This window comes from Pungitius pungitius, chromosome 17 (genome assembly GCF_949316345.1).
Source record: "Pungitius pungitius chromosome 17, fPunPun2.1, whole genome shotgun sequence".
NCBI classification, from domain to species: domain Eukaryota; kingdom Metazoa; phylum Chordata; class Actinopteri; order Perciformes; family Gasterosteidae; genus Pungitius; species Pungitius pungitius.
Genome location: NC_084916.1, coordinates 8,903,444 through 8,931,050, shown reverse-complemented (window position 1 = coordinate 8,931,050; position 27,607 = coordinate 8,903,444). Strand labels below are relative to the sequence as shown.

At 47.3% G+C, this 27,607-nt stretch overlaps 1 protein-coding gene across 2 annotated transcripts in view; it reads right to left on the bottom strand.

Moving 5' to 3' along the window:
- Positions 1-233: 233 nt before the first annotated feature.
- The window catches only part of LOC119219408 (teashirt homolog 1-like), a 126,572-nt gene continuing 99,198 nt past the window's right edge, over positions 234-27,607 (bottom strand). Inside the window, exons 1-3 of one of the 2 annotated variants that reach the window (XM_037474600.2) lie at positions 24,737-25,099; positions 23,835-24,543; positions 234-4,805 (exon numbers count right to left, since the gene is read on the bottom strand). In XM_037474600.2, coding sequence (XP_037330497.2) covers positions 1,447-4,805; positions 23,835-23,874 — 3,399 coding nt within the window. In that variant the 5' untranslated portion in view covers positions 23,875-24,543; positions 24,737-25,099 and the 3' untranslated portion in view covers positions 234-1,446. Of the gene's footprint in view, positions 4,806-23,834; positions 24,544-24,736; positions 25,100-27,607 lie in introns of those variants that run through there. The other variant, XM_037474601.2, reaches the window with a different exon arrangement.

The following is a 27,607-nucleotide window of genomic DNA, read 5'->3' as shown; positions in this document are numbered from 1 at the left end:
TCGGTCGGTGCATTGTAATAAGTCCTGCCTAAAAAACAGGGGGGGGGGGGGGACGGTGCTCCTCCCCCCCAAGGGCCCTGCGCTGTTCAAACCCCATCCCAACCTCGAGAACAAGTTAGTATTAATATGAATGCAGTACATTCCCCATACGGTCCTTCTTTAAATCTAAACACGCGTGGGAGAAATACGCTCTGAAGTTGTGCTCACACTCAAAACAACAATCAACACCACAATTTCATCCATGACTTGGAGTTTATTTTACAACTGAGGATAAAAGAATGCCATTCTGAATTATCGGGTCGATGATAAAACCTGAAAACCTATCATTGGGTGACAATGAATTCCTTCAATGTTATTTACAGGACCGTGCATCAGAGCGGATGCCATTAAAAGTCTATGTTTATGTAGACCTCATCAAAGACATACTTCTCGCTGAAAAAAGGACATTGTGGTCCAACAATACTCTGTAGTTTTATACATTTCCCCCATATTTTTCTAGAAAATAACATTATAAAAATGCACACAGTACAAATAATGTTGAACTGTAAAGAGCAAGATATGCTGACACACATGTATACATACTTGCTGATTATTCATACAATAACTTTAAACTCCATTCATTTTACAACTGTAGCTTCACAATAATAAAATTGGAAGCCTACCAACGCAAATACTGTACATGTTGAAGTAACCAGGAACTCGTATTTTACCAATATTCTAAATATTTTGTATGAATTGCTGTGATTTAATGACAAATACAAAACATTATTGAATATTATAGTCCCCCCAAATATCAATATTGATCAAGAGATACAAAATTAAAAGTTGATGTGTCATTTTTACAGCACATTTCTTCATCAATTTACACTTCCTTAAAGTGCTGAAATCATCTTAATATTTTAGAAACATCACCTTTCCCATGGCTACTTTCATAACCAGTTACCTTCATTTAAACAGCTACGCCTGCTATTTGAAAAAGAAAAAGGATATCAGTTTTGTATTTGACGTACTATGCTCAGTTTACATAAACATGCAGAAACTGTCATAAATAATAAGCAAGTTGTGACTTGTATTCATTTTGAAACAAAATCATTGAAAATCAGTGTTCAAAATAAGAGCGTGGTCCAGTTTTAAATCAACAGATGGACTTTTCCCCAAGGCTCAGATCAGATGCAGTGCATTCGGAAAGCAACAGTCAGTCAGTGACCACGTAGTGCTGTGGCTGCTGCAACTATTTGGTACGTCTATGTCACCAAAAAAAAACCTACTTTTACAACTTAGCTTCAAGCATTTGCAGCGCGAGGTCCTTTCATTTATCAACAACTGGACATAGTTTACAGTATCAACCACGCTGTCATTACGATATGTGTCAATGCGGTTGCGGCACCGACAGATTGTAGCTGAGTTATAGTGCAACAGTATGTCAACAATCTGCCATCAGCTTCTTCATTGTTTATCAAACTTCTCTAACTCCCTTACGAAGATGAGGTGGTCCTCCGGCGACTTCCCGTGGGTTTTGCACAGGTGCAATTTGATTGCATGTTTGCTCACAAATGTCCGATTGCAAAGTTTGCACAGATATATTGAGCCAGCGTCTTCTGTATGTCCAGAGGTGCCAAAAGGCTTGTCCTCTATTCTGCTGACTGCTTGCTGCTCCATTAAATCTATGGAAAGCTTTGAGAGGTCCTTCAGGGTGAACCCAAGGTGGGACTCCAAATGGTGAATGTAGGAGGAAGGAGTCCTGAACTGGGAAGCACAGTCGCCGCACAGAAACAGAGGTTGACCAGACTCAATGTTCTTAAGGAACTTTGTTCCCCCTGTCCGCTTCAACTGGTATTTTACATTGGCCAGCCAATGTGAGATAGTAGTCATGGAGAGACCAGTGAATTTACAGATGTGGACCCGTTCCTGGGGCCCCAAGTCACTAACCACCAACTTCCCGTCAGCGCTCTCTCTGAGACTGGAGACAAACTGGGCCTGGAGAATCAGGAGGTGCTGCGGATTCCAGTTTGACTGGCGGCCCTTCCGTCTCTGGATGGGAGACAGTTCCTCGGAGCTGTCCTCAAAGGTACAGCCATCGAGGTCAGATTTCTCAGAGATGGAAGACGCGGTGGTGGACTTTGGTGTCAGGCGGCCCGTCAGGTTTTTAACCATGTCTGAAATATCCATCAGAGCATTCTCCCGAAGGAGCGGCGGTGACGCCTGGGAGAACTCTTTGAAAGCCGGTTTGCCGTTGTTGTGGTTGTTTACGCTGCCGTTGTTGTTTGGTGTGGAAGCACCCGTGGGTGTACCCCCGTTGGTGTTTTTGGATTTCGTCAAGTCAATGGGCTGATCATCATCATCATCACCATCATCGCAGTACTGACCCACAGGCTCAGCTGACGTAACCTGAGCAGAGGTGCTGTTGATTTTATAAAGCATCGCAAAAGGGTCCACGAAGGGGGTGGCCACTTTCGCAGCTTTTCCCAAGTGGTTGTTCATGATCGACTGCAAGGCGCACAGAGGGTTCACCAGCGGCTGTTCAGGCGAGTGATCGGTTATGATGCTCAGGATATTACAGCCGTTGCTGACGGGCTTTTTTGGTGAATCGCCTTCGCTTTTTATCTCCCTCTCTTTTTTACTCGCTGTCTGCTCGCCGTCTTTGCCTCTCAACCCGGGCCGGTCTTCTGCTGCAGCGTGCTTCACGGCCCGTAAGCTTTTTTCTGGGTTGGGTGAAAACCGTTTGTCTTTAGGATTTGGCAATGGAGACTTTAGAGACCTGCCCTTGCTTTGAATGGGCTTTTCCTCTTTTTCACTTTTCACCGAAGTTTTCCCTGTCACTTTCTCGACGAGCTCTTCCATGGCCAGCACATTGCTCTTGTGACTCGGGGGTGGCGAGGGGCTGTTTGGTGAATGGATCAGAGTGTTTAATTCAGAAGAGAGTACCTTCAAACCCTTGCTGCTGAACAAAGGTTGAACCTGTGCAAATGACGGCATGGCCGACTTCAAGGACCCGTGGAGTTGGTAGGCTGCATGAATGCTGGGGTATCCCCCCCACGTTGGCGTGCCTGTTTGGGCCTTGCTGATTGCACTTGAAACGGTATTTTCTAAAGACTTCAGGATGTCCAAACCACCTTTAGGGGCCTCTTCCAAGTCTTCTTCTCTGAGATATTGGTACGATCCGGCCTTTTTAGGCTTGTCTCCTTTTTCAGGAGGATCTTCTCTCTCCTCTTTTATTTGTTTCTCTGGTTCCGTGCCTTCCATTTTCTCATCCTCAGCCTCTTCATCCTTTGTTTCTTCGTTTTTCTCCTCAGGGTTAGTGGGCTGCAATGGGGAGTCGGGCTGCGCCTTCCCATTCGGAGCTGGGAGTCGTGTTGTAGTCGGTGGGAGAGGAATTGACTGAAATTTCTCCTCAATAACCGGTTCAAAAACTAACTGCTTACCCTTTTTAGAGGCGGAATTGGTTACTTTGAGAAAGTGCCCTGTGACCATCATATGGGCTGTCAGTTGCTGCAGGGTGTCATGTGAGCTACCACATTCCATGCATTTGAGAATTTGGGCCTTGCGTGCCTCAAACTGCCAAGTGTAACTGGCACCGTTTTGGTAACCGTATCGGTTGTTTGGAGTGACATAAGGATTGGCCCCTTTTTGGTCTTTGGGAGACTCAGCCAAGAGTATACCAGATGAGACGGACTCTGGCGAGCTCGGGGACATCAAGTCTTGAAATGCTCTTTTTTTGGTTGGGGGTACCAGCTTTGAGGTGAGAGCAGGCATCGGCTCTTTTAGAGGCACTTTCTGATAGTGTTTTGTTTTGATCATATGAACACTGAGGTCTTGCAAGGACTCAAAAGAATGGCCACAGTACATGCACTTCAGAACTTTCTGGGCATCTTCTTTGCCCTCCATCTCCAGCAGAGAGCGCTTCCGCGGCTTGGACCACCTTCGGCTGCGATCATCCTCGGTGTCCTTATTGTCGTCGCGGTAGTGGCCCGTCTCGTTCATGTGCACCGTCAGGCCAACCAAAGTGTCGTAGGCACCGCTGCAGTCCTTGCACCTGAACTTGCTGGCACCCGTGAACACGGGGCCATAGAGCTTATTGTTTTGCCTGTAAAGCTGCACGGTGCTGAAAAGGCTGGGCTCAGGAAGCAGTTGGTACGGGGTGTGCTGTAGGGTTTTGGCCAGCGCTGCCTGGTGCCAGTCGTAAGCCAGTCCCCCTGTGCTTCCAGAGCTCACACTGGTGCCACTGTTGCTCGACACTGCTCTGGTGGTGGTACTGCTGATGGTAATATTAGCGGAGGCATTGCTAGTGCTACATCTGCTTTTTAAATGGATGTTGACCGGGCTGGGACTGTTCGGGAGCCCGTTGCTCCCTTTGTGAGCGCTTCCGTTGTCATTGCTGGCTGCGTAATTGTTCCCTTGTTTACTTTTGAGCATGTCCAGAGCTATGCTGGACCAGGAGGCATCCGACATCAGGTTTGCATAGACAGTTTTCATTTTGGACAGACTGTCCTGTAGAGAGAGGCCATTGATGGACTCGGTGCTCTCCCCTTGCTTCTCCTTTACCTTGTCCTGATCAGTGGAGGAAGACGGGGTCTTTAGGTCCACCAGATGATCACTGGTGGTGCTGAGTGGAGAGGCATACCCAGCATCTGGGTTAGTGCCATTGCTGATTGGAGAGTTTTGGCAGCTATACTGGTCACCTGCTTCCTCGTCGTCATTGAAAAGATAGTCTGCGTCTTCTTGCCCATCCAGGGAAAGGCCATCATCTTGTAGATGTTCCTCTTCGTCGATTGTATCCCCTTTGAACTCGTCCTCAGATCCATAAGCTAGAAAACACAAAAAGAGCAGAAAGTGCCATTAGAAATAGCGTTGCACAGTTTTTTGATACATTTGGAATAGAATACCAATTATGCATCTGCCTCCCTTACTGTATGAAGGTATCTGCAATAATCCTAAAGAGACTTTTCCATTTTCCCAGCAGAGGACACAATTTTGCAACAATAAAGTGGCAAACATCCATATCTTGACAATGACAAATCGTCCTCTTCAACGCGCTGCCTAATGAAGCTATTGAACACTACAGCCTCGCCAGGGAAGAGAGTGGAGATGAGCCACAGCAGTGTTCCTGCTCGCTTTAAAAGCTCCACACAAGCAACATTTCAGATCATACAAAGAACAAATACTCAGCGACGATGATACTTATTAATCAATGTGGGGAGACACAAATGCAGACATTTTTTTTTTCTGTTTTCACAATTCATCAAATATAGAAATATTTAAAACCCCAGTCAGCAAATTGAAAAGCCAGAGCATTAACCAGTCTATTTGGATGCTGTATAGTGACCACAGATCTGTGTTTGACTGATTTGCTCCATTCTTCCACAAATAATATGCCTTCACCAGTAAAAGATAGTGGAGAAAAATGCCAGCTGCATCAGCCGTGGTTGGCCGGAGTCAACTTGGCATCGGCTGTGGAAGTCCTCACAGCGTGATGCAAGGAAACGGCCAGCGGACACGACAAGCCGTGTTGTTACTGTCTGCGCTCCCAGAGTACTCCCGGCTTCAAGTGTGCCATTTTAAAAGAAGAGCGAGAGGAGAGAGTCGTCGTGTCAGTGGGAAATGGCTGACCACTCTCAGCAGATAAACCATTTCCACAAATGGATTGTACTGTAAAAATAATATGACCAATATAAAAATGAAGTCTTTTAAAAAGGAATCATTTGCTAGAAAATAGTAGAAAAATGAAACGGTTTACAGATGATGCTGGAGCCACACTGAGAGAGAAACTTTACAGAGAAGAAAGGCGAGGGAGAACTGGAGGGTTAAACACGCCAAGGCAGCTCCCCCAATCCATTCCTCGTAAGATGCTTGTCTGAGGTGCCAAAATCGGTCTCCAGTGAGGAGGCAGATGTGCTGTCAGCTTCAAACAGCATGTAGCTCTCTATCCCATAATCGGAATGGACATAATACCTGATGTCTGTGAGGTGCCAGTTACTGCCTGGGAAAAGCTGGAGGTCCAACAGCTGCAACTCTCAGCGATGTACGCGTGTAAAAGGCTGCACGTGTAGTGTGTGTGTGTGTGTGTGTGTGTGTGAGAATTGACAAACTGAAATGCACAGCATTCCTCTTTTAATTTAACTTTTCGTTAGCAGGGTTTTTTTCCCTCTAAAATGTAAGCTTGTAATTACACGCAGGCTCTTCTGAAAACATTCATTTGAGTCTGTCAAAAAACAAACTTTCGCTTTCCTTCAACCAGCCTTGTGTGCAGCCCACTGTACTGAAATCAATGCAAAACCGGACCCATTCAGAGGTGAGAGTAGTTAAAGACAAAGCCGCCAAGCTGACAAAGTGAGAGCAACCTAACAGCAGTACACACACACACACACACACACACACACACACACACACACACACACACACACACACACACACACACACACACACACACACACACACACACACACACACACACACACACACTATGTTGCCTTGACAGGCATCAGTGTCAGGAGTGTGTCAGTGTCAGCCCGAGGTGTCAGTGTCCACGCAAACAAGCCAGAGAAGAGGTGGGAGGAGAAAGTAACAACAACAAACACAAGTCAGCCATCTTTTTTTTTTTTTTTTTTTACAACCTCCTCCTTCACCATCTGTGTCAGAAAAGCTGCGGGTGCCACCGCCGGCTAATAAGGCAATCAGAGATGGAAAAGATGCTGACACAGCGGCTTTCGGGCGTCACTCAGAACAAAAGAGGAAGAGGAGAGGGTGGGAGCGAGGGATAGGGAGGGGATTAAAACGAGGGTGGAGGAGAGGAGTGGGGGAAGGTGTCTGTTGTGGTTGTCAGTCAAAAACGTAAGCCCACTTTGTGCTGTCAGGGAGGATGGGGGAAAAGAGGGGAAGTTTGGAAATGAGAGGAGAAAAGATCTGTTTAGGCCAGCGAACAAGAGGTGTGTGTGTGTGCGCGCGCGCATATATAAGAGAGAAAAAAACAGGCAGAGAAACAAGTTAACTGCTTCCAAAAAACTAAATAGAGAGACTAGCGAGAAAGAAGTGGAATTCATGCTACGGTTGCAAAGTTTTACATGTGTTTGTAAGATCTGTGTGGCTACAAAGTGTTACTGCGTGTCAGGTGCATGCTGGGATGCAATGTGGCTGCCAGGGTAAGAAGGGGGGGGGGGGGGGGGTCTGGAGAGGAGGAGCCAGAGTCCAGTTCAAGCTGCAGACAGGTGAGACCACACCAGGACGCCCAGTCACTAACACACCACCCCTCCCCCAAGGCTGGAAGTCACACACAACTTGCTTTTTAGACGCATTTGAAAGAAATTAAATGAGACTAAGTTGAGGAAAAAAAAAAAAGATCATGCAAACATGCCTGGACTAGGCCTTGCTATAGAATATGTGTCCATCGCAACAAGCATTGAAGATCTAATATCTAGAATGTCTAAACAACACGCCCTGACATGCTCTTTCCAACTATGCCAACCAGTGGAAATTTCAAAGTCTAACTTTGTTATGACAGTGAGGATATTGTCATTGTGTGGGTGGCATCTAACAACCCTCGCCCCGTGTCAGACACAGTGACCAGCTCGAAGAGGTAAAACGAGACTGGGTGGGATAACATCGACCCTTCTTTCTTTTTCCATACACACCCCACACAAAATCACAAACTTTCCCCTCTAAACCGTCTTCATTTATTCATGTTGTCTCGGAGAAGAGGGCAATCCCGGCTCTCATTTGCAGTGCTAATGTCCAATTCCGCCAGCTTTCACCCCGCTGATTTGCCCTGGCGTAGGCGGGGCGCCGCATTCGGAGCGGGGCGGCCGGCGAAGGCTCGCACCGTTTAGTGGCCCTTCAAAGTGGGAGCTCTGGTGTGGCAGTCTTATTTCTCTCCCCCGTTTCGCTTTGTCACCGGCCCCTCCATTCCCTGCCACTCACCTCTGATGGCTTTGGACAGGCCTGATCAGTGTGTGTCATTGACCTGTACGACGTGCACGGGTGTGTGTGTGCGTTTCGGCAGAGAGAAGGCTGTAAATAAAATGACATTATTATTTCCTCTGTTCCATCATGTAGAAAAGCCAATTATGGTAATGCTTAGTATGTCAGGCAATATCTGTCTCTCTCTCTGCTCTCCCCAGTCGCTTCATTCTTGATCTTTTTTTTTCCTCTCCTCTCTTTCTCTGGGATATTCGTATCTGTGGTTTCATAGGACGTGACAGTCTTTGGACGACTCTGCCGACAATGTACACTGAAGCAATCTGGCACGGACGTGCGGCCTCCTCAACAACAACAACTACCACCACCACGCCGACACAGCTTCCAGAGGAATCGTTTCACATCTACAGGGTGAAAAGGATTAGGAAGTTGGTTTTTAATTATGATCCAGGGACCTGGACCTCGCTGAGATTGAGGGGGTAACCGCTCCCAAACACAAGTGCAGAGCTACATCCGTAAAACAATCCGCGGTTACCATTCATTAGCCGCACTTTTTATTTTCCCCCCCGCAGCTTGCTTGACCAGACATGAAAAAGCCCACCTAATAGCTCCTCTGCGCGGCACCACCCTCTGCTAACCCACATGGAATAGTCCACCATATGGCACGATAGCCGCGGGGCTTCTAATAGATTGTGTGTCGTACAAATCCACCTTCTCAGCTTCCACGAGTCTTCCGGTTGGAGAGAAAAAAAAACAAAAAACAGCTGTTAAAGTCTGTTCTTCCTGCTGGTAGCTTTTAGACATTTTGAATTTAATTATGTTCAGCTGTGACTACAGACTGTGTGTCACTGCTTTGGATTCTTTGTAAAATACGAATTCAGAAAAATGACCTTATCTGAAACTTTCAACAGTCCTGAGGGTTTCTACAAATGTTTCAAGAAATTTGCAATTACTTGAACTCACATTATGCTAATAGCCTCTTTAAATGGGTCACTTGGATGGTGCATTCTACCTCTGGCTCAGCCTCATTAGACCACTACGAGCACAATACGTGTGTGTGTGTGTGTGCTCATTGTGAATGAGTAACCGCAAATGATTGCAGCACAAGATAGACCAGTGATGAAAGAAAACAATGAACCTGGAGAACCGGAGCCATTTCTTCTGAAAGAAAACAATTTCCATTGTTTTCACAAATTGTTTTGCAGGTTCCTCCCCTTCTTTTTTTTTTTCTCTCTCTTTTTTTCCGCCCACGTTTATTCAGATCTCCCGTGAGCCAGTTTCGACACGCCATGACAGTGACTGTGGTCTATAAATCACCTCTTCCCTGAACTGTCAGTGCCTGCTTGCTCCGAGATGAAACAACAGCCATTAGATCATCGGCGCGGCAGATTCCAGCCTTTTCCGCTCTGCTTTTCAGCCAAAAAACCCCCCACGCCCAACAATCGAACATGTCTCCGGTGCTGCACACACCATCTGGTTTGTTTTCAAATAAAGTACAGAATCAGATAATGCATTACTAATGCTAATTAAAGTTGATGGGAGGGAGATTCACAAAACCCGATGCCAAGCGCTGATTCAATGTAGGCTGCATCAGACAGATGCCCATTTGCTCAACAGATTCTTTTAGAGAAAATATTGTCCGTTTTTTAACATCAATAAGAACTACATCAATATTGTCCTAGTCCATCGTAGTTTTACACTTTGCCGGACTACACATCATTAACTATTCAAGTACTTGAAGTTCTATTTTGGTTCAGTCATGGGGCACCGTTTTGTGAAAGAGGGTTGATGAATTTAAATCAGGACAATGGATTAGGGGACTAACCAGCTCCCGACACGAAACAGAATCCCCCTTTCTTCTCAGATGCCGTCTCTTGAATTCACCTGCATTGCCCCTGACAGTGGAGCTTCCCTCGGCTAAACAACAGCTGCTCCCATCGCTTAGCAACAACCGGTTGATGGATGACCCCAAAGATGGATAATTACCATGAATCACTATGGTTGTGTGGAGAATAGAAGCAGAAAATCATTGTGGGAAAAGCAAGGCCGAACCCCAGTTTAAAGTAGTGTGCCTGGTGTTTGGGCTAACTTTGTCTCCCACCAATTTGTTGAATTGTAGTCGTCAGTAGATCCCCAGTTGGCAAACCACATCTAAAGCGGCCCTGGATTTGTCTATTGGGGTCATTTAGAGCTTTTCTTCAGAGTGGCCAGTGTTTCAGACTGTATGAATAGGGTCTGTAAAATGAAACTTGGTGAAATGACTCATGGGAAAAAACCTGTCCTGAAGGAGTAGGGACAAAGAAAACAAAGTGGGCACAGGAAGGAAGAAAGGAAACAGCGAAGAATGAATGATGGCAACAATGATGCGTTTAGTGCTGCAGTGAAGATGAGGAGGGGGGAGGAAAGGAGAAGAAGCACAAAGAGGAAGTGTGTTTACAGTCTGAACATACGTGTTTATGCACTGTGTGTGTGTGTGTGTGGGGGGGGGGGACGGACCGAGGCAGACAGCTTGATGCAGGGTGAAGGAGACTAAAAAAGGAGAAAATGAGAGCGCACGGGGCCAAAACAGGGTCACAACCCAACCAGTTTGGTGTAGCCGAGTTCGGTTGCACAATAAGCCATCAATCAACCTTCTCCACGCTGTCAGACCTACCCCCGATTCACAGGAGGACCATTCACTTTGTACACCGCTGAGGAGCACAACATAGAGGAGGAAGAGAGACAAAAGAGGGAAAATGTACACATACATGTCGACAAACATCTTTCTATGAATCTGATGCTTTAATCTCTGTGGCAAGGAGGCTCCCTACATCACCCCGCTCACACCCGAAAATGACACAATCCATAACTTTGCAATGTAGCTTCAGGCCGGCTAGTTGGTGATCTACCGTAACCTCTCACAAGCTAGCTGGCCAGTGAGAAATGCTAACGCTAGTCAGCGGCACCTTTTTGTCTTTCTCTACAAGGGGCCGACTACTCCTCCCGACAATTTTCATTTAAATAAGAGTAATACTAAGAGGGAGAAAGCTATTTGAACAAGCCAGCATGCTAAAGCAGAACATTTTAAAAGTAAAGGGTGCAACACGATTAGGCTACGTTAGCTTAGTGAAGTTGAACATAATCCATTTCGCAACTACTGGCGGAGTTTTCTGTTGAGGTTTGTGTTTTAGGAGCTAAGGGGACAAATGATGTAAGACACAATGGTGGCGGCCACACAAAATATGTCATTTTGACTTTCCGGATCAAAGCATTTCATGAGCTCTTCCTCCACCCGTTTCTACTTCTCTGTAAGATATTTAAAACAAACCAGTAGCCAGATGAGCAACACAAGACTGAACACAAGAATGCAGAGGACTTTGTGGGAACGTGACCTCGGAGACAAAAAAAATCAGAACTTGGAAAACAGTAAAGGCACTTTAGGGAAATTAAGCAGAACCGCAGACCCTCAGGGCAGGAAGCTGCTGAGGACAACCAAATGTCCTCGAACACTTTGGTCCTTATAACGGCACGTCTCACCGGGGAAATTCCAGCATCAAAAGCGCTATCCTTTACGAATCACCAAATATTCTTCGTCATTCTGCCCACTTAAGTGACTTAGTCCCGAACTGCGCTGCTCCATTAAACAGTTCTACCGTTTTGTTTCAACACTAGTTTAAGATTTAAAGCCTTATGAATTGCATGGGGGGGGTGTTACTAAGAAAAATAAATAAAAGCACAAGCTGAATCACACAAAGGCTTGGAGTGTGTACGTGTGCTGCTTGTGTGAGCTACTCCTCTCCCTTTCCTGATGACCATAGCAATAAAGTGACAAAAGAAGAAATGACGGGAAGGAGGAGGGACAGGGGAGCTGAAAAAAGGTCCCTGGAGAAAGTCAGTAAATTATGTACTGGGCTCTCAAAGTGAACTAGTATCAGTAGCCATCTCAGCCTGATTGCGTCTGTGGGCGACTATGCATGCCTGAATGTGTGTGTGTGTGTGTGCGTGTGTGTATGAGTGAACAATGGCTATGAACAGCTTCACAGTCAGAGAGGGAGGCAGGAAGAGAGGAAGCAATCCTTCAACAGAGGACAATATCTGACTGTGGACAGACAACGACCGGCTGGAAGGTTCTGGAAAACGAGAGAAGCCTGCCTCCCTCACATTTCAGCTCCAAACGCCGCCTCCCAAAGTGCCCTCCATCTGACACACACGCACGCGCACGCACACACACAAATGGCACCATAACTCTATATGCGCAATCAATCTGGGCCATGAAGACACATCCATCTCCAGTAATGTTAATGGGAGGGTTTTGGTGGTCGGAGGGGGCGGAGGACAGGGGTAAAACAGAGGGTATGCGACTGCATGGCTGACCTCAGAGCAGTGTGAGGTAATACGGGCTGTGTGTGTGTGTGTGAGTGTAATACAGACACAGCGAATGAAGAAAAAGCGAGAAAAGAGCTGAGCGCATTTGTGCGTACCATGGTATATTTGTCTGCATGTCAGGGGGGTCATGTGTGTGTGGGAGATAGACTGATGGCTGTCAGCTTGCATCTGGCAGAGAAAATAAATTAGGCTTATGAAGACAAATGAACAGGCTATGGAAAAAATAAACGGGGGGTGGAGGGGGATCACGACAGAGAGAGCGTAGAGTGCAGCGTAGGAATGAACAGGGGGGAGACATAATGAATAAAGAAGGATATCGTCAGTGTGTGCTGGCATCGATATGAAAGGAGGAATAAGAGTTTCTTTGGGCAGTGAGTGGCCGATCATTAACGCAGACGGGCCTGCTGCTGGCAACGGGAGAGGCTTTGGCGTCCCGCTTCTTTGCGAACATACATGTGGGTGTATGTGTGGGTATGTCGGTTTGTGGCTTTGGGTGAGCGTTCCTCCTCTTTCTTTAGAAACAAGCACAGAAAAAGCTCTTTTAAAAAAAAAAAGCCACAATGCAGCTTTGATATGAGTTATCACTGGGGGTGTGCCTGTGCTGGAAGTGCCTCTCGGTTTCCTCCGCTTGTGTGTTGGTGTCAGCGTGCATCCATGTGTGTTCCATCTCCGCAGATTTGTCAGCGTCTATCCCCTGACACACACTCCCCTCGCTGCGAGTGGAGGAGCGCTCTCGGGGGGCTTTGTCACGCGGCGGCCTGTTCGTTTCCTGAGGCCTGGCGCCCCTCGTTTGATAAATGACACATGTCATTCTGTCAGCCCCTGCCATCCGGGCTGGGAGGCCCCGAGCTGATGTATGGCCGCCCAGGCTAAAGGAAATCAGAGTGTTTTGGCAGCGCCCTGAGAACGTGGCCTCTTCTGAGGGGTATGTGTGTCTGTGATACCGAGTGCATGTTTAATTACGTGTGTGTGTGTGTGTGTGTGTGTGTGTGTGTGTGTGTGTGTGCGCGCGCGCGCCTATTAGTGAGCGTCTGTGCTGGGGTGCATTTGTGCGTGCTTGTTGCTCTCAACCTGTCAGGCGGACGGGCAGAGGGAGACAAATCATCGTCATGGCCGCCCCAGCTGTTCCCCAAATTTGGTGCGAGGAGGAGAGCAATCCTGCCGTTTGAGTTTTAAACGACTGATGCTTCCCAGAAACGGGACAGAGAGAGGGAGAGGACAAGTGGAGCTCAGCACACACACACACACACACACACACACACACACACACACACACACACACACACACACACACACACACACACACACACACACACACACACACACACACACACACACACACACACACACACACACACACACACACACAGTAACAGGATTCAAGCCAATCCCAGAAGGAAGCGACAGACAGCCGGAGTGGATTTCTTGAAAACAAACATGCGCGTACACACACACACACATGTAAACACACATGCTTCAGTGTAAACACATGAACACAAACTTTGGACAGGGCATTTTGCACAAAAAAACATTAAATCTTGTTTAAATAACTCAGACATTTATACACCTAAACCCGGCATCCCACATCGTCATACCTCGCCAATTCTCAAATAGTCTCCATCTCGATGTCCGGACTACCCTTACAGCTACACACCAAACACACGCACAGACATTTCCTCGGTGGAGGACGATCCCACCTGGAGGTTGTGAACTCTGTTTGACCCTGTTTGATTGGGCCAAACCCCCACCCACCCACGGAAAAAAAAAGCGGGAGAAGGGAAGAAAAAAAACAGGGTCGTTAAGCCGTGAGTGATGAGTGGCAGCCATGGGTGACATCCTCCCCTCTTCCTTTCTCGCTCCTCCTCCATTCAACTGATGTCACCGTCTCTCTTTCTCTCTCTTCTCCATTGCCTTAATACTTTTCTCTCGCTTTATTCACCTCTCTCTCCATCCCTCAACCCCTCAAGTCATTTCTCTTTCACTCCTCTGTTGCTTTGCCTCCTCTTTTTCCACTCCCTCATCCCTCCCTCCTACGCCCCACTCTTCTCTCCATGGTTCTTTTTTGTCCCCCGTCACTCTTTTTTTCTCCCCTTCTCCCCCCTCCCTTAATGCCCCTCGTCTCTCCCACACACACACACACACACACACACACACACACACACACACACACACACACACACACACACACACACACACACACACACACACACACACACACACACACACACACACACACACACACACACACACACACACACTTTTGTCTGGCTCTGTGGCCCTGGTCATGTAGACACTCGGCTCCTCCATACATAATAGATCCCAAATATCCAGAGGAGGGGGGTTCACATCGTGTCCCGCTCAGGATTGTGCCATCAGCACTGCTTCCACACTAGCTCTACTGTCTGGCACCGCGAGGCCGACAGCTGGTTTAAAATAATTTTAATGAACATGTGAAAATGATTTTTTTTTTTTTTTTTTTTAAACCAACCTTTGTTCGGACAGGCCTGTCCAGTCGTGTGTGTACATTTCCAGTCCCAAGGAAGACACTTTCAACGGCTTAAGACACGTTTTCAGTCTCTCACAGAAGGTGTTCTGAACTTTTATAATTGAACCTCAAAGTGCAATGTTACAGCGTGTCTTTGGTAATGAAAGGAACGGTCTTAGAATCACAGAAATATACCCTTGTAAAATTTGGTTTTTACATTTAATGCAGATTGTTATAAACTGGTTATGCGAGGGAGGAAGTTATTCCTGTATTCTTGCCTCTCTGGTAAATATCAGTGTGTAGCTGCTGGAGAAGAAAGTGTAAGGGATAATTGAGTGGACTTGATGCTCCTCAGTGATCTTGTTGAGTTAGATCAAGTTTAATTAACCAATCCCGACGTGCACATTCTCCCTACTGACAAACGCTTGGCACTTAGCCCACAGAGGGAGCTTAACATTATCGATATTGTTCGGTGCCTCTTGTGTGAACAAAGTAACGAGACAAATTAACACGGCTGCTGATTATGTTGTCGTCATCTTCCAGCCGGTCCAAAGCGCCTGGAATCCACTTCCCGGGTCCGTCTCACACAGCGAGGCCGCGGCTCCCGTTTTGATTAAAGAAAATCCGGTCCAGAGCCAAAGCTGTTCCCTTTCAGACTGAACTCTCATAACCAACCTGTTGTTGGGCATGCCAGAGAACTCCCAGCCAGACGAAAGCTGCACAAGTATCTCCCTACTGCCGGGTACACGAATGATTGAAGGCATGTTGATGGTTATGAAATTTCCATTCAATGTGCATGGCAGAGCTGTTTTCTAAATTAGCAGTTATTGTTAAAACAGAAGTTAAAGTACAGGCCTCCGACTTCGAGGCTAGCCAAGAAGCGAGAGGAAAAACAGTCATTTATTGAAAAAGAAAAACTAAAAGTACGTCACCCTCACACCTAGAAATGCCTCATACAAACCGGCATTTTTCCATATACACAGTCAATCAACAGTTTAAACCGCAAACGCCAATTTAAAAGGAATGCTGGAGTGGAAGCAAAACCTACTTAGACAAGGGGTGGAGGAAAAGTATTCTCTTCAGTCTCGATTAAAAATCGTAATGGCGTAATGTAGAATGTCTATTATAATGAATATTTAAGTACCACATTAAAAAAGTTACTTCAACCAAAGGTGCAAACCAGTAAATATGAAGTGAGGCAGTGATTGGTTAATGCTTAGCTCAGCATTAGTACTATTAGTACTACAGTTAGCTCGGTTCAGTGAAGCTCTAAAAAACAGATGCTAACGTGAGATGGACGAATGGAACAGAAAAACAGCCTCAGAAGACAGGTGACCAGAAACCCTCGGCTGGGATGGACAGCGAGGGTCTGAGTGACGACACACACACACACACACACACACACACACACGACCCCCCTCCACGCTGCTCCCCACGAGACAGACAACGACGACTTAGAGGGACAGAGCTGAGCTTAAACCCCCCCCCCCCCCATGATTGTCACCGTCTGAGACGACGCGGCGGCTCAGGGAAGATTTGGGAGGAACTCCTTGAGGCAGCATGTGTTGCGTCGTTGTTCAATCGACTGGGATCCAGAGACACTTTATCCCTCTTCAAGCCGACAACTGCCAAGTAATTACGTGGTGCAACCCCCCCCCCCCCCCGAGAAACATTGTGGTCGATGGGTTTCTGTTCGATATAAATGGTCAAACAGAACGGAAAAGCACACAGCATGCTCTGATTATCTTCCCGGGAGGAGAAATAGGTCTTGGAAAAATGCTGACGGTCATGTGTTTGAACTTCAAAAAGGAAACGGCACAAGATTTGACTGCCCTGTGACCGTGGAGCTAGAAGTGTGACTGCTGGATGCTGCTGAAATCACACTATTGCAAACAAGAACTCTGGAAATGTGAGAAGGAGGCCAGTGTGCATGAAAGGGGATATTATACTCCCCTTTTCAGATGTGTACTTCATGTTCTAGTAACCAGTTCACTGAGTCTCGAGCATCCGGGGAAAAAGTGAGAGAGAGAGAGAGAGAGCGATAGATGAGGGGGAGAAACATGGAGGTAGATGAAAGAAAAATATGAGCAGGGTCGAATGGAGTCGGTAAGATAGAGATTGATGACAGATAGGAAGATGAGAGAAGGCTTATAGGGAGAGAGAGCCAGTAATCTCACCCCCCCCCCCCCTCCCCCATAAAAAGAGTACCTGGTGAAGAGGGGAGCACAGCACTGACTCCAGACCAGGCCGCAGCGTGACCTTCCTCGGGGTCCGACCTCAAGGACAAAGTGTCATCTGTACACGCTTAGCTGCAGCAGGCGAGTGTCTCAAAATGATACTCTCCGCTTCTAAAGCACACCTGATCGGTTAAATAAACACGGCTTTCCAGAAAGGAATTTCTGCCCAACCGACTTTTGGATATCCGGATGCCTTTAAGCCACGTAACAGAAACAAGTACCTTTCTTCTCGTGATATCCGATACTGGTTCGTGCCAACATGCAAAACACCTCTTTAGAGTTTCAACCTTTCCTGTAAAATTTGGGATATTGTTTGCGTGTTTTGGGAAATCAGTAAGACAGGGCCCGAAGAAGTCTTTAAGCGACAATCATGTCAGCTTCACTCGCTACAGGTTAAAAACAGAAATGAACTGTTAAATAAAACAACATTATAAAACACATCATAAACAAAAAGTGTGTTTTTCCAGGCGTACTTGGCTCCAAGGAGAAAAAACATCTACCTGGCAACCAGTGCAGTGTTCTGCAGTGTAACCCGGCATGTAATCAGCAGCTAATAACACGATGGCAGTCACTGCCCCACCGTAAATCAATGGGCAAAATAATTGCTAATACACTGGTTATCGATTAGCGCGCCCGCCGTGCTCCCACTTTCCGGGGGCGACCGTGGCTAAGAGCTAAAGCAGTGACAAGGGTAAAGTGTTATTTCTCAAAAAAGGCACAGAGGCCGACAGCTGGGCAGGAGGAAAAAAAACCCAAAAAGGAAGTGCAGTGCCTCGGCAGTAATTCTTAATTGACACCCGTCAGTGCGACGGCAGCAGTCACAGCTGCTGGAGGAGGACGTCTACCCAAGTCCTGTTCACCTGTCACTTTCAATACCTTTTCTTCAGAGCCCCTTCTTCCTCTCCCTCGGTCCACGCTTCACCCCAGATGTTTCGAAGCTGGTTAACAGAAGCAGCGCGCCTCCGGAGCAGACTCGCCCACCTCGTTGTTTATGGCGTGGATCGGAGGCAGCCTTAGATCGACCCCGAGTATCAGCGGGAGATACAAAACATAGGAGCAGGGAGAGTAATTCGCACCTCAACGGGCCTGCTGCTGTGGTGGGCCTCCCGTTACTGCAACATGGGCACGCACGCCTCACGGGCAATATCGAAAAATCTAAGTGTGACACTACAATTTTTTAACAAAAGGCGACGGTGAGTCATTTCGGAGATCACCCAGTGGAAATGTTTAGACTTTTGGCCAAATCTGACCACAGCAGACCAACAACGGCTAACGGGCCTCTCGGGTGGCGGCGTCAGTCCGCCGTGTAAAGCATCCGTCACGCGGCGACACACACGAAACACTCAAGTTACATTACACTGGAACTCAGGGGGTAAAACCATAAAGTGGATGCATGTAAAAAGACTTGGATGACAGACATAGAAACAGCTGTATTGCAAAAGGAAACATGGGAAAACAACAGCAAGCGCACTCTCGACCGGAGGCTACCCCGAGGACACGCTGACCTCCGAGTGTACCCTGGACCTCCCGTCTCCTCGCCTTAAATCATCGCTTCCCATTTCTATCTCGCGCTTTTCTTTGCCTTTTCCTCCCGGAGCCTAGTTCCCGGAGTCTCAAACCGCTTGAATTTTCAGAAATGATTCAGTGGAGGGAGCTAACGCAGCCTCTTTGAATGTTTGGCTGCCCACAATCCCTAAAAAAAATAGTCAAAATATGACAACCAACCTCAAGTATCATTTGTGTTGCATAAAAGGTCAGTTTAATAACGTGGAGAATTAGTTTCTTTTAACATAACCAGTTCCTATTAGCTGAGTCCATCAGAAAATGAATTAGCAACTCATTCGACAATTAAGTATTTGTTTCGATTACTTTTTAAGATGACAAATGTTTCTTGTTCTCAGCCTCTCAAGACAATGAGGATTTCTAAATCAAAGATCCTATGCATGTTTTTTTACTACATGTTTTCATTGTAATAATTCCCATTTCCCATCCCAACTGCATATTTGGGTCTTTTGTTCTGCAGCGGTTTTTGTTTTGAATCAAAGCCAAGATGTCTTTGTGAATGGAAAACACACTCGCTTAATATCGTGGGGGGGGGGGGGGGGGGGGGGGGGGGGGGGGGGTGAAGTGTTAAAGAGCGATGGCGCTGCAGAGTTTTCCCTCGTGGTTTTCTCTACTTCTTTGTGGAGGCTTGAGGGAGAACCGAGGTTCCCCTGCTTCCTCTGAACCTCATTAAGCTCCGGGATGGGATTTACCTCGCCGCTGCGGCTCGGAGGGCCTTCACATCGCCACCCTGCCGCAGAGCCTCGTCCACACATATTTTCTTTCCGACCCCTCTCTTTTCCATGAGAGCAGTCATCGATCTTCATTTGTCACTTAACCTCCACGAAGATGAGGACATAGAGTGTAGTTGTGCGAGAGTGCGCATTAGTGTGTGTGTGTCTTTGGTTCGCTGAAGGCCTGCCGGCTGTGGCGCTACATGCGGATGAAAACGCGGGTGAAGCGGAGTGTGGGAAGGCAAATATATCCACTGACTCCTTCAGTCAATGTCACCTGCTAATGACACTTTACATACACTGCCTTATCACACATCAGGATATTTCAGGTTCTCGCACACACACACACACTTCTCATCTGCAGAGTTTTCACATCAAATAAAAATGTTTTCCCCTCAGTCAGCTTCCGACAAATGTCATTAAATACTTTTATCAGGAAATTCCCGATAAAAACCAACACAAGGTTCCAGGCCGATGGCTTCTTAGATGACAGGCGCCGTGAGCTAAATTTAATGCAAAGTAATGACAATAACAACAACGAAATGTACTAATGCTGCTCGGCTGTTCTGTCAAACAAGCAGTTTGAAAAAAAGGGCCAGAGGAGAAGTATTGAGAAAATATTTTACACTCAATGGAGAGCAACCAAAGTCCGGTAGTCTTCAACTACGAAAATCTAGTTACGCCGCACACACAGGACGCATCACTTACATGACCCTACATGCAGTCTCCAGCCTACAACGGCGCACACACCTGCAACGAGGGTGTGTGTGTGTGCGGTTGTGTGTCCGGCGCGGTGTTGGCTGCAAAAGTCACACAACTTGATTTGTCACGTCAAACTGCGGGCACCCCGGCTTTAAGGCGCACACCGCAACAACTGTGTGTGTGTGTGTGTTTGTGTGTGTGTATATAAGAAAGTGGCTAACGCCGAGTTGATTACATCAAGGCAGCTTGCAGGCTTGACACCTTGCTGAATTTGTAAGCATTAATCGGTGGGGCCCTGTCACTGATCCGTCAGCTACCTGGATAATTAGGGAGCGTGGCTAACGATGCTGCCGGAGAAGAAGGGAAGATCAACTTCTCCCCCACTCACCAGTCATAATTAAGAGACTCCTTTTGCATTGAGGTAGCAGTAGTGGCAGTGAAGGAGGGGGGGGGGGGGGATCTCTCCAGGCAGCCGATGATGTCAGGGGAGAGGCGGCGTTCAGTGTGCGCCTCATTGTGGCTTCAATCCGGACAAATGCTGCGAAGCGCTTTAATTAAACGTGCTGAGCTCAGCTACACAGACAGATCATTAAAACGTGGCGCTGCAGTCCGTTTATTGGAGACACTGAATCACACGCATTAAAAGAAATTAACGGCATCCACACACCCCCCCCCCCCCCCCCCCCCCCCCCCCCCCCCGACTGGAACCAGAACACTTGATTTATGTTTAGAGCGCTAAACTTTTTAATTAGCGCCGCCATTGTGCGAGTGGCCAAACCCAGCCAGTTGCCAAACACATTTCTATCAAGGTAGGAGACAAAAGGCAAACTAATTACTGCACGGAGCCGCGACGGCACCCACTTCCACGCGGCCATGTTTAACAGTATCACAGCGTGTCACTTTTCTCCGCCTCCACGGCCTGCACTAGTTCTGCTGTCGCTGGGGGTGAGAATGCAGCGCGGGAGCAAACGTTTCTGAACTTCCAACATCCAAGAGTGAGAGGGTGGATATCAGATCCCGTGCCCGGTTCCACCTGAGAGCAGTGAACACAAAGAAGTCTCTCCTCAGGGGGCCCGCTGTGCTGATCCATCCTCGTGGGGATTGGTCAGGGAGTTTGCCCCGCCTCTTTCCCCCGTGTCAGAAGACTTCTTGTGAAGAATAGGTCATCATTTTTTTTGTCTTTGCTAGAGTGAATTCAGCACAAAGTAACACTATAATCACACTGAGGGGGTGAATGACGAGTTCACATTTCCCAACCGCCATCAAAACTGGGATCATTAGGAAGGACTTTGAATGTCTTGTATACAATGTTAAGGGACCCAATTGCTGGTTATCTAGCTGTACTATGTACAGAATGTGGTCGTATTTGAACATGCTTATGCTACTGATGCAAGCAGCTGATATCATGCAGCGTTTCCTTGGTAAATCTGTAGAGCTACGTGCAGATTACAGCAGACACAAACGGTTTAGATCAATAGATTAGCCCATGAAAACATTTCTTGAATTTTGAAGAATGATGTTTTCAGTTACCGAGGGAGTAACGTCTTCAAATGGTTTACTTTGTCCGGCTTACATACCAGGAAACAAAAAATATTTCAGCACCAAATTTGACTGCACACAATAAAAGGCAATAGCATCACTTGTAAACTGTGTTGTTGTCTTGGCCTGGAAAGCTTAACACTAGTTAAACAAGGAAATTCATTACAGAAAGAGAAATACAACAACTTGCCAGAAGACACCATCAGAACACTGCTCATGTGTTTCTTATAATCCCCCCTCCCAACACATTTTAATTCCCATCATAATTAGCCTACAAGAATTTACTGCATTGTTTTACTTGAGGTCCTGTGAGAAATACCTCGCCAACACAACAGCCCATCAGTGAGGGGAGACAAGGGGGAGGAAATAAAAAATAGAAAATGACAACAAATGACTGCAGCAAAAGTCTCTGCTGCTCAAATTGCACTGCACTCAACTGCCAAAACTAACAGATGCAGTAATGTGGTTCCAGATGAATGAACACTGATGCATTGTCGCTGGTCATAAACTAGATAGGGTACAGCGCCATTACAGGGTCCAAAATCATCACTGTGACTGATGAAACTGAGCCCATTTAAAATGGCATACAAAGATCTCTCTCTCTCCCCCCCTCCCTTTCTCTCCCCCTCCAGTAGAGATGTTAAAGTTTTCAGATTGACCATGTGTCATGCACTGGAAATAATGTAGAGACACAAGCTGCCAAATTGGGATTAACCATTACTGTCTGTGATGCATGCGTCTGTCACAAAACCAGACAATAAAATCAATATTCAAAAGCTGAGCCTGAGTGAGGCCCCTTCAGAGCTCTGCCGAGTGACCAGAAGAGGCTGGAAAAACAGGAAAACACTCGCTTTTATGGCCTCTTGTGGGGATTTCACCACCATTTGTAGCACTATTCACTCTCAGGCTTGTTCTTCAAACACATTTTCCTCCATCCATCACTAAAGCCTGCCGTCAATTAGAAATTACAGCCCCAGCGAGTTCAAAGTCTTTCTGTCACAACCTTGATTAAGTCTGCTTAACCTCACATTTCCACCGCCTGCTTAACATTCTACAGCTGTTTTATTCGGCTTTGGTCATTACTGCACAAACTTCAAAGGCTCCTCTTTCCCCTCCCGTCATTTGGAAATGCATGTCAATCACACACACACACACACACACACTCGCCCCGGGGACATCAAATGGATTCAGGCAAACATGTGATTCTCTCTGAACTGTTTGTGTCTGGTCAACTTGGCGACAACGTGGCTATCGGAGGGGGATGCGCTCGAAAAAAGGCACGGTGGCGTCGAATTTTTCGGAAACTAGAATATTTACTTTGTTAATTTAGTATTAAGGCAAGCTGGTGGTTCCCGATGGTGATCGTAGTGTGCTCATCACAGCCCTTTAATGCTTGCATCCGACCTCTTGACCATCCATGTCAGATTTACGACACTTCCTCTCCCTCACACATGAACACAGAGGTCAGGTCAACAGCTAGGAGTGGCCATTAGAGGTCTCCTCTCCTGTTCATCCTGCAGTGTCTTGTGGCCGTAGGAGACGCCTCTCTCTGTGATCTCGCTACGCCCCATCGACCCCCCCCCCCCCCTCCCCCAGTCCCCCCCTCTCGGGGAATTAACTCGCAAAGTATTTATCCCGCTTGAGAACTTTTCTTTCAATTTGTCTTCTTCTTTGCTCCCCGGCGGGGGCGGAAAGTTATCCTTTGAGGGAGTCCGGCTGCCGGGGCGCATGCGTGTTTCACTGGTGAATGATTTACTGATGTTTATCAGAAACGAGCAGATCAAAGGCGGGCGCGTGACAGGCGATCAATCAGGCGTCAAATCCAGGACGGCAATCCCGCAGCGGAACTGAAAATCAGTCACTTTTCTTTCTCTGCTTTTTTTTTCTCCGTACATTTTTTTTTTTACTGGCACCAACACAAACCAAACACGCGAGCCTGTAAAAAGGAGATAAGATGAGCGGTGTTTGTTGGATGCCGGCAGCTCGGCGCAGGATTTAAAGCGTCGACGCGGCGGTGCGCATTTCTTTCTCAGGAAGCAAAGAACCCCCCCCCCCTCCCAAACAAAAAAACAATGCGCCAGATCCACACGCCTTGGCTGAGTATTATTAAGGGCTGATTCGGCTCCGAATGCCCCCATAGACAAGGGCTTGATAAGTGACCCCCCGCCCCCCCCCCCCCCATCAGGCACGTCCACGGGCCGTGCGAAAACTTGTTCCGCACACAGAGTCGGATTCCCGGGCCGGCGATCGTGACCGTGGGGAGAACAAGTGTGCGTGTGTTTCTGTTGTGTTTGTGTGGGGGGGGGGGGGTATGGGGCTTACCTGCTGACCGCCGCGGTGCTTCCTGCTTTCTCCTCGGCATGCTGCTGCAGGACTTCCCGCTTGACTTTTCATGCAGAGATGAGAATAGCGAGCGCGCCGCGGGAGGAAGCCCAAAGTGAGCAAACCAACAACAACAAGACGACGACGACGACGACGACGAAGAAGAAGAAGGAGGGAAGGAGCGGTGGCGTTTCCTCCTCGGGTTCTTCCGCGGGGTGACAGGGATGAAGTGTAGATCCCTCTCGGGGCGAAGAAGTCTCTGTTCGTCGGTCTAATCTCTACTGATGTTTTGTTGTTGTTGTTGTTTTTTTAATAATCGGTAAGTCCGGTGAGAACGGGACGCAGCTTACAAGTCTCTTAGAGCAACAACAGAAAAGTCGGACTCGTCCGTTAACTTCTTCCGATCACCGAAAGTCATCGCGGGCTGGCCCGGTGGAAAAGAAGAAGAAGACGAAGAAGAAGAAAAAAAGAAAAGGCTCCGTGCAGATCTCAGCCTGTCGAGGGCGGACGTGCACGCGGCCACCGGAGCTCCTCGCTGTGTCACGTCAAAAAGGGTTCACACCCTCACGGGAGTCGTTCGTACCTCGGGTTCCAGCCCAGGAGCAAGGAAACGGAGCTCTGACTCACTGCGCCGCGGTGCGGTGCTTCGCTGCCTCGGGCTCTCACGGTGCACGCTCCACGCGCTCCGGTCCACGACCTCCGCTACAGTCTTCAGGATGAGGAGGAGGAGGGGGGGGGGGTCAAGACAAGAGTGACACGTTAGCCGGCACTGGGTGCGCGTCAATCAGTCAAGTGTGTGTGTGCGTGCGTGCGTGCGCGCGCGCAGAAAGCATGCAGAAGGCTCCAGCTCAGCACAGAACCGTCTCCCACGAACAACGGCATCTGGATCATGAAATACTCACATTTCCGTCCGAGGCGTCTTGGATCAAAAAGTCATCGCCAAGCACAAGGCGCGGGGGCCCGCCCTCTGCGCGCTACCGCCGCTGTGGTCGTTTTTCTTTGCGCTTTTGTATTTATTGTTGGTGTTGTAAAAAGAGCGCAGCGAGCGTCCCCGGGTATTCTCCGCAGTGAAATGTGCGCACGTTTGGCGGTGCGTTCAGACAGCTCTCCCCCCACTGATAGACAAGACACATCCAGCTGCCTTTCCGGCCTCTTCTTTACTCCACCCCTCCGAAAGCGTCACCCTGACAGGCAGAGCCCACCTGTCAATCTGCGGCTCTAATTGTTCACTGGGATGGCTTTCAGTCCATGGCTTACACCGTCTCCGCGCGCGCGCACACAGAGAGAGAGAGAGAGAGAGAGACAGGCAGAGGGGTGTAGAGAGGGAGAGGGGGAGGGAGGGGGGGGTCCCGTTCGTTGACACGCAAGTGGCCGATTTGTAAACTTATACTTTAAACAGCAGAATGAGAGCTGCTTGCAAAAAGTCGACGTGCAGCCTGTGTGTGTGTGTGTGTGAGACAGTGTGTGAGCGCGTTTGAAGAATTTTTAAAATTTCAAATTTAATCAAGATTTGGTATAGTCACTACGGCTACAGTACTATTAGCTGAGGAATGCAGTCCTGCCCCAGACAGAAGGAATCCATCTTTTTAATATGCAAGTACACATAGCGTCTCCATATAAAATCGTTAAAAGCACCAATAAACCTATTAGACATTGTTGATCCGACAGATGGAGGATCAGATTTCTACAAGCGCAGCAGAATCAGGCTCGTCTGATTATTGGGATTATTCCTTGAAACATCCATCACTAATAATTCATGTAAACATCGGGGCTCTGAATCTCTGGCAACATGGAAATGGGATTGCAATGAAAAAGAACAAAAAACTCCGCAAATTACATTATACCGAGTTATTCTTTCAATAAAACGTACTTTCACGACACCCTCTCCCTCGATCCCCAGACGTAAGACCAATAAGTGGATCAGCTCTCAGCTCTGCTCCAAACTTTGCTCCAAAACGTGGACATTTTCAGTGACCTCTTTAGCGGGACAAAGGAAGCCGCAGATCGATTCGTTACACCTTTTTTGTGTGTGTGTGTGTGTGTGCGTGTGTGAGGCTGGTGGCCAAGGGGAGGGGCTCCGAATCCACAAGGGGCTCCATTAAAAGCCTACACTCCGTCCTAACTATTATCCACCATAAAGTGTTTATAAAGGGCACACAAGTAGCCTGTAATGTGATCTCAAGCGAGACGATGCGAGTTATACCGCTGGAGAGGATGGAGGACCAGAGAGAAGGGGAGTAAACGTGTAAAGTTTTACTGATGGCATCACAAATACCGGGGATGGGGCACGGGGAGCGGGTCGGTCCAGCCTGGAGGGCGCATCCTCTCCAGCACGCGGCCAGATACAAGACTTTTAGGACAACTATCCACCCAGCTCCAGCGGACCCGGTCCGGCCAGCGGATTTACAAGGCACTGGATTACCGAACCCTGCGCAAACCGTCCTGGTTTAACCGATTCCGGTGCAACCTCCCCCCCCCCCTCCTCTCCAGAGAACAGGTAATAAAACAGCCGGGTGTCTCCACCTTATTACGCACAGCAGCTGAGAGGCTCCTCACAAGATTTCTGCGTCAACGGTATTTTTTGGAGCGCCGCTGTCTCGTCCGCAACAAAAAACAAGATCTTGTGCGCTCAGAATGTCTGAGGTCGCCTATTATGTGCTAAAAGAAATACCAAGTACCGCCCCAACATCTGTCGGTCCCGGTCTGTCATAGAGGCCTGCCCGCTGATTGATGGAGGCCACCTACGTCACTGTTTTTTTTTTTCTTTCACCCTGAAGTCAGACAGACTCGTCGTGGGGATGTTTTACACAGATTAAAGATGTCTGTCTACTTATTTCAGACTGATCACATTTTAGATTCAATTTCAAACACAAATCAAACTGAAAAGCGGATCATCTGTCAACATGAAAGCCAAGATTTTAATTTGAATATTTCATTTTGCAGCCAATCCGGGCTCACTTAAATAATTATAAATACTGTTGTTGGACATGTAAAATGCTTGAATTTGCTTTTTCTCCGGAGGTTAGTGTGAGTGTAGTGCAGTGCCTCGTCCTTTAAACAAACGCATGAAAGGTTAGCTACAAATACATCAGTGAGGCTTCACAGCCCCAGGGTGTGCTTTTGCATTACACCTAATATTTTAGGCTACTATTCAAATAAGAAAAAAAATACATTTGTTCCTTCATTTAAATGAAACCATCTCTGCTTTTAAAGTACTATTATCAATCTTGAGTGCTCATTGTAATACAGTTTATAAAATGTTGAGGTCAGTGGCTAAAAACTGAGGATGAAATGGGCCCACCTTGTGTTCACACATAAAGGTAAGACCACATATAGTTATTCTTATTGTTATTTGTAATGTGAGTGAGGTAAAGCCCTTCTTCAGAGGCACGGCGGTAAAGCTTCTGCATGGGCCAGCAGGGGGGGACATGTGGTTCATGAGGCAGGCTAGTAACCCTTTCTGCCTTCAATGACTCGCTCAAATCAACATGTTACAATTACAACGTTTGTCTCTGTAATCATATTGTATTTCTCTCACATCGGCCGTCTCTTTCCTTCTATAATCTCTTGCTTGTTTTCATTCAGTTTCTTTCTCTTTCCTTCTATTTAGTATGTACTATTGTGAAAAGTAATCCCTTTTTTAGGAAGGAAGTTAGACAGGCTATCATTTGTTAAGAAATTCTATCAAATGCTTCACCCTGAAAGTCAAATATATATTTTTTTAATTTTACAGCTGAAAAAACAAATGACAAAACGGTAGAATTTGCACTACT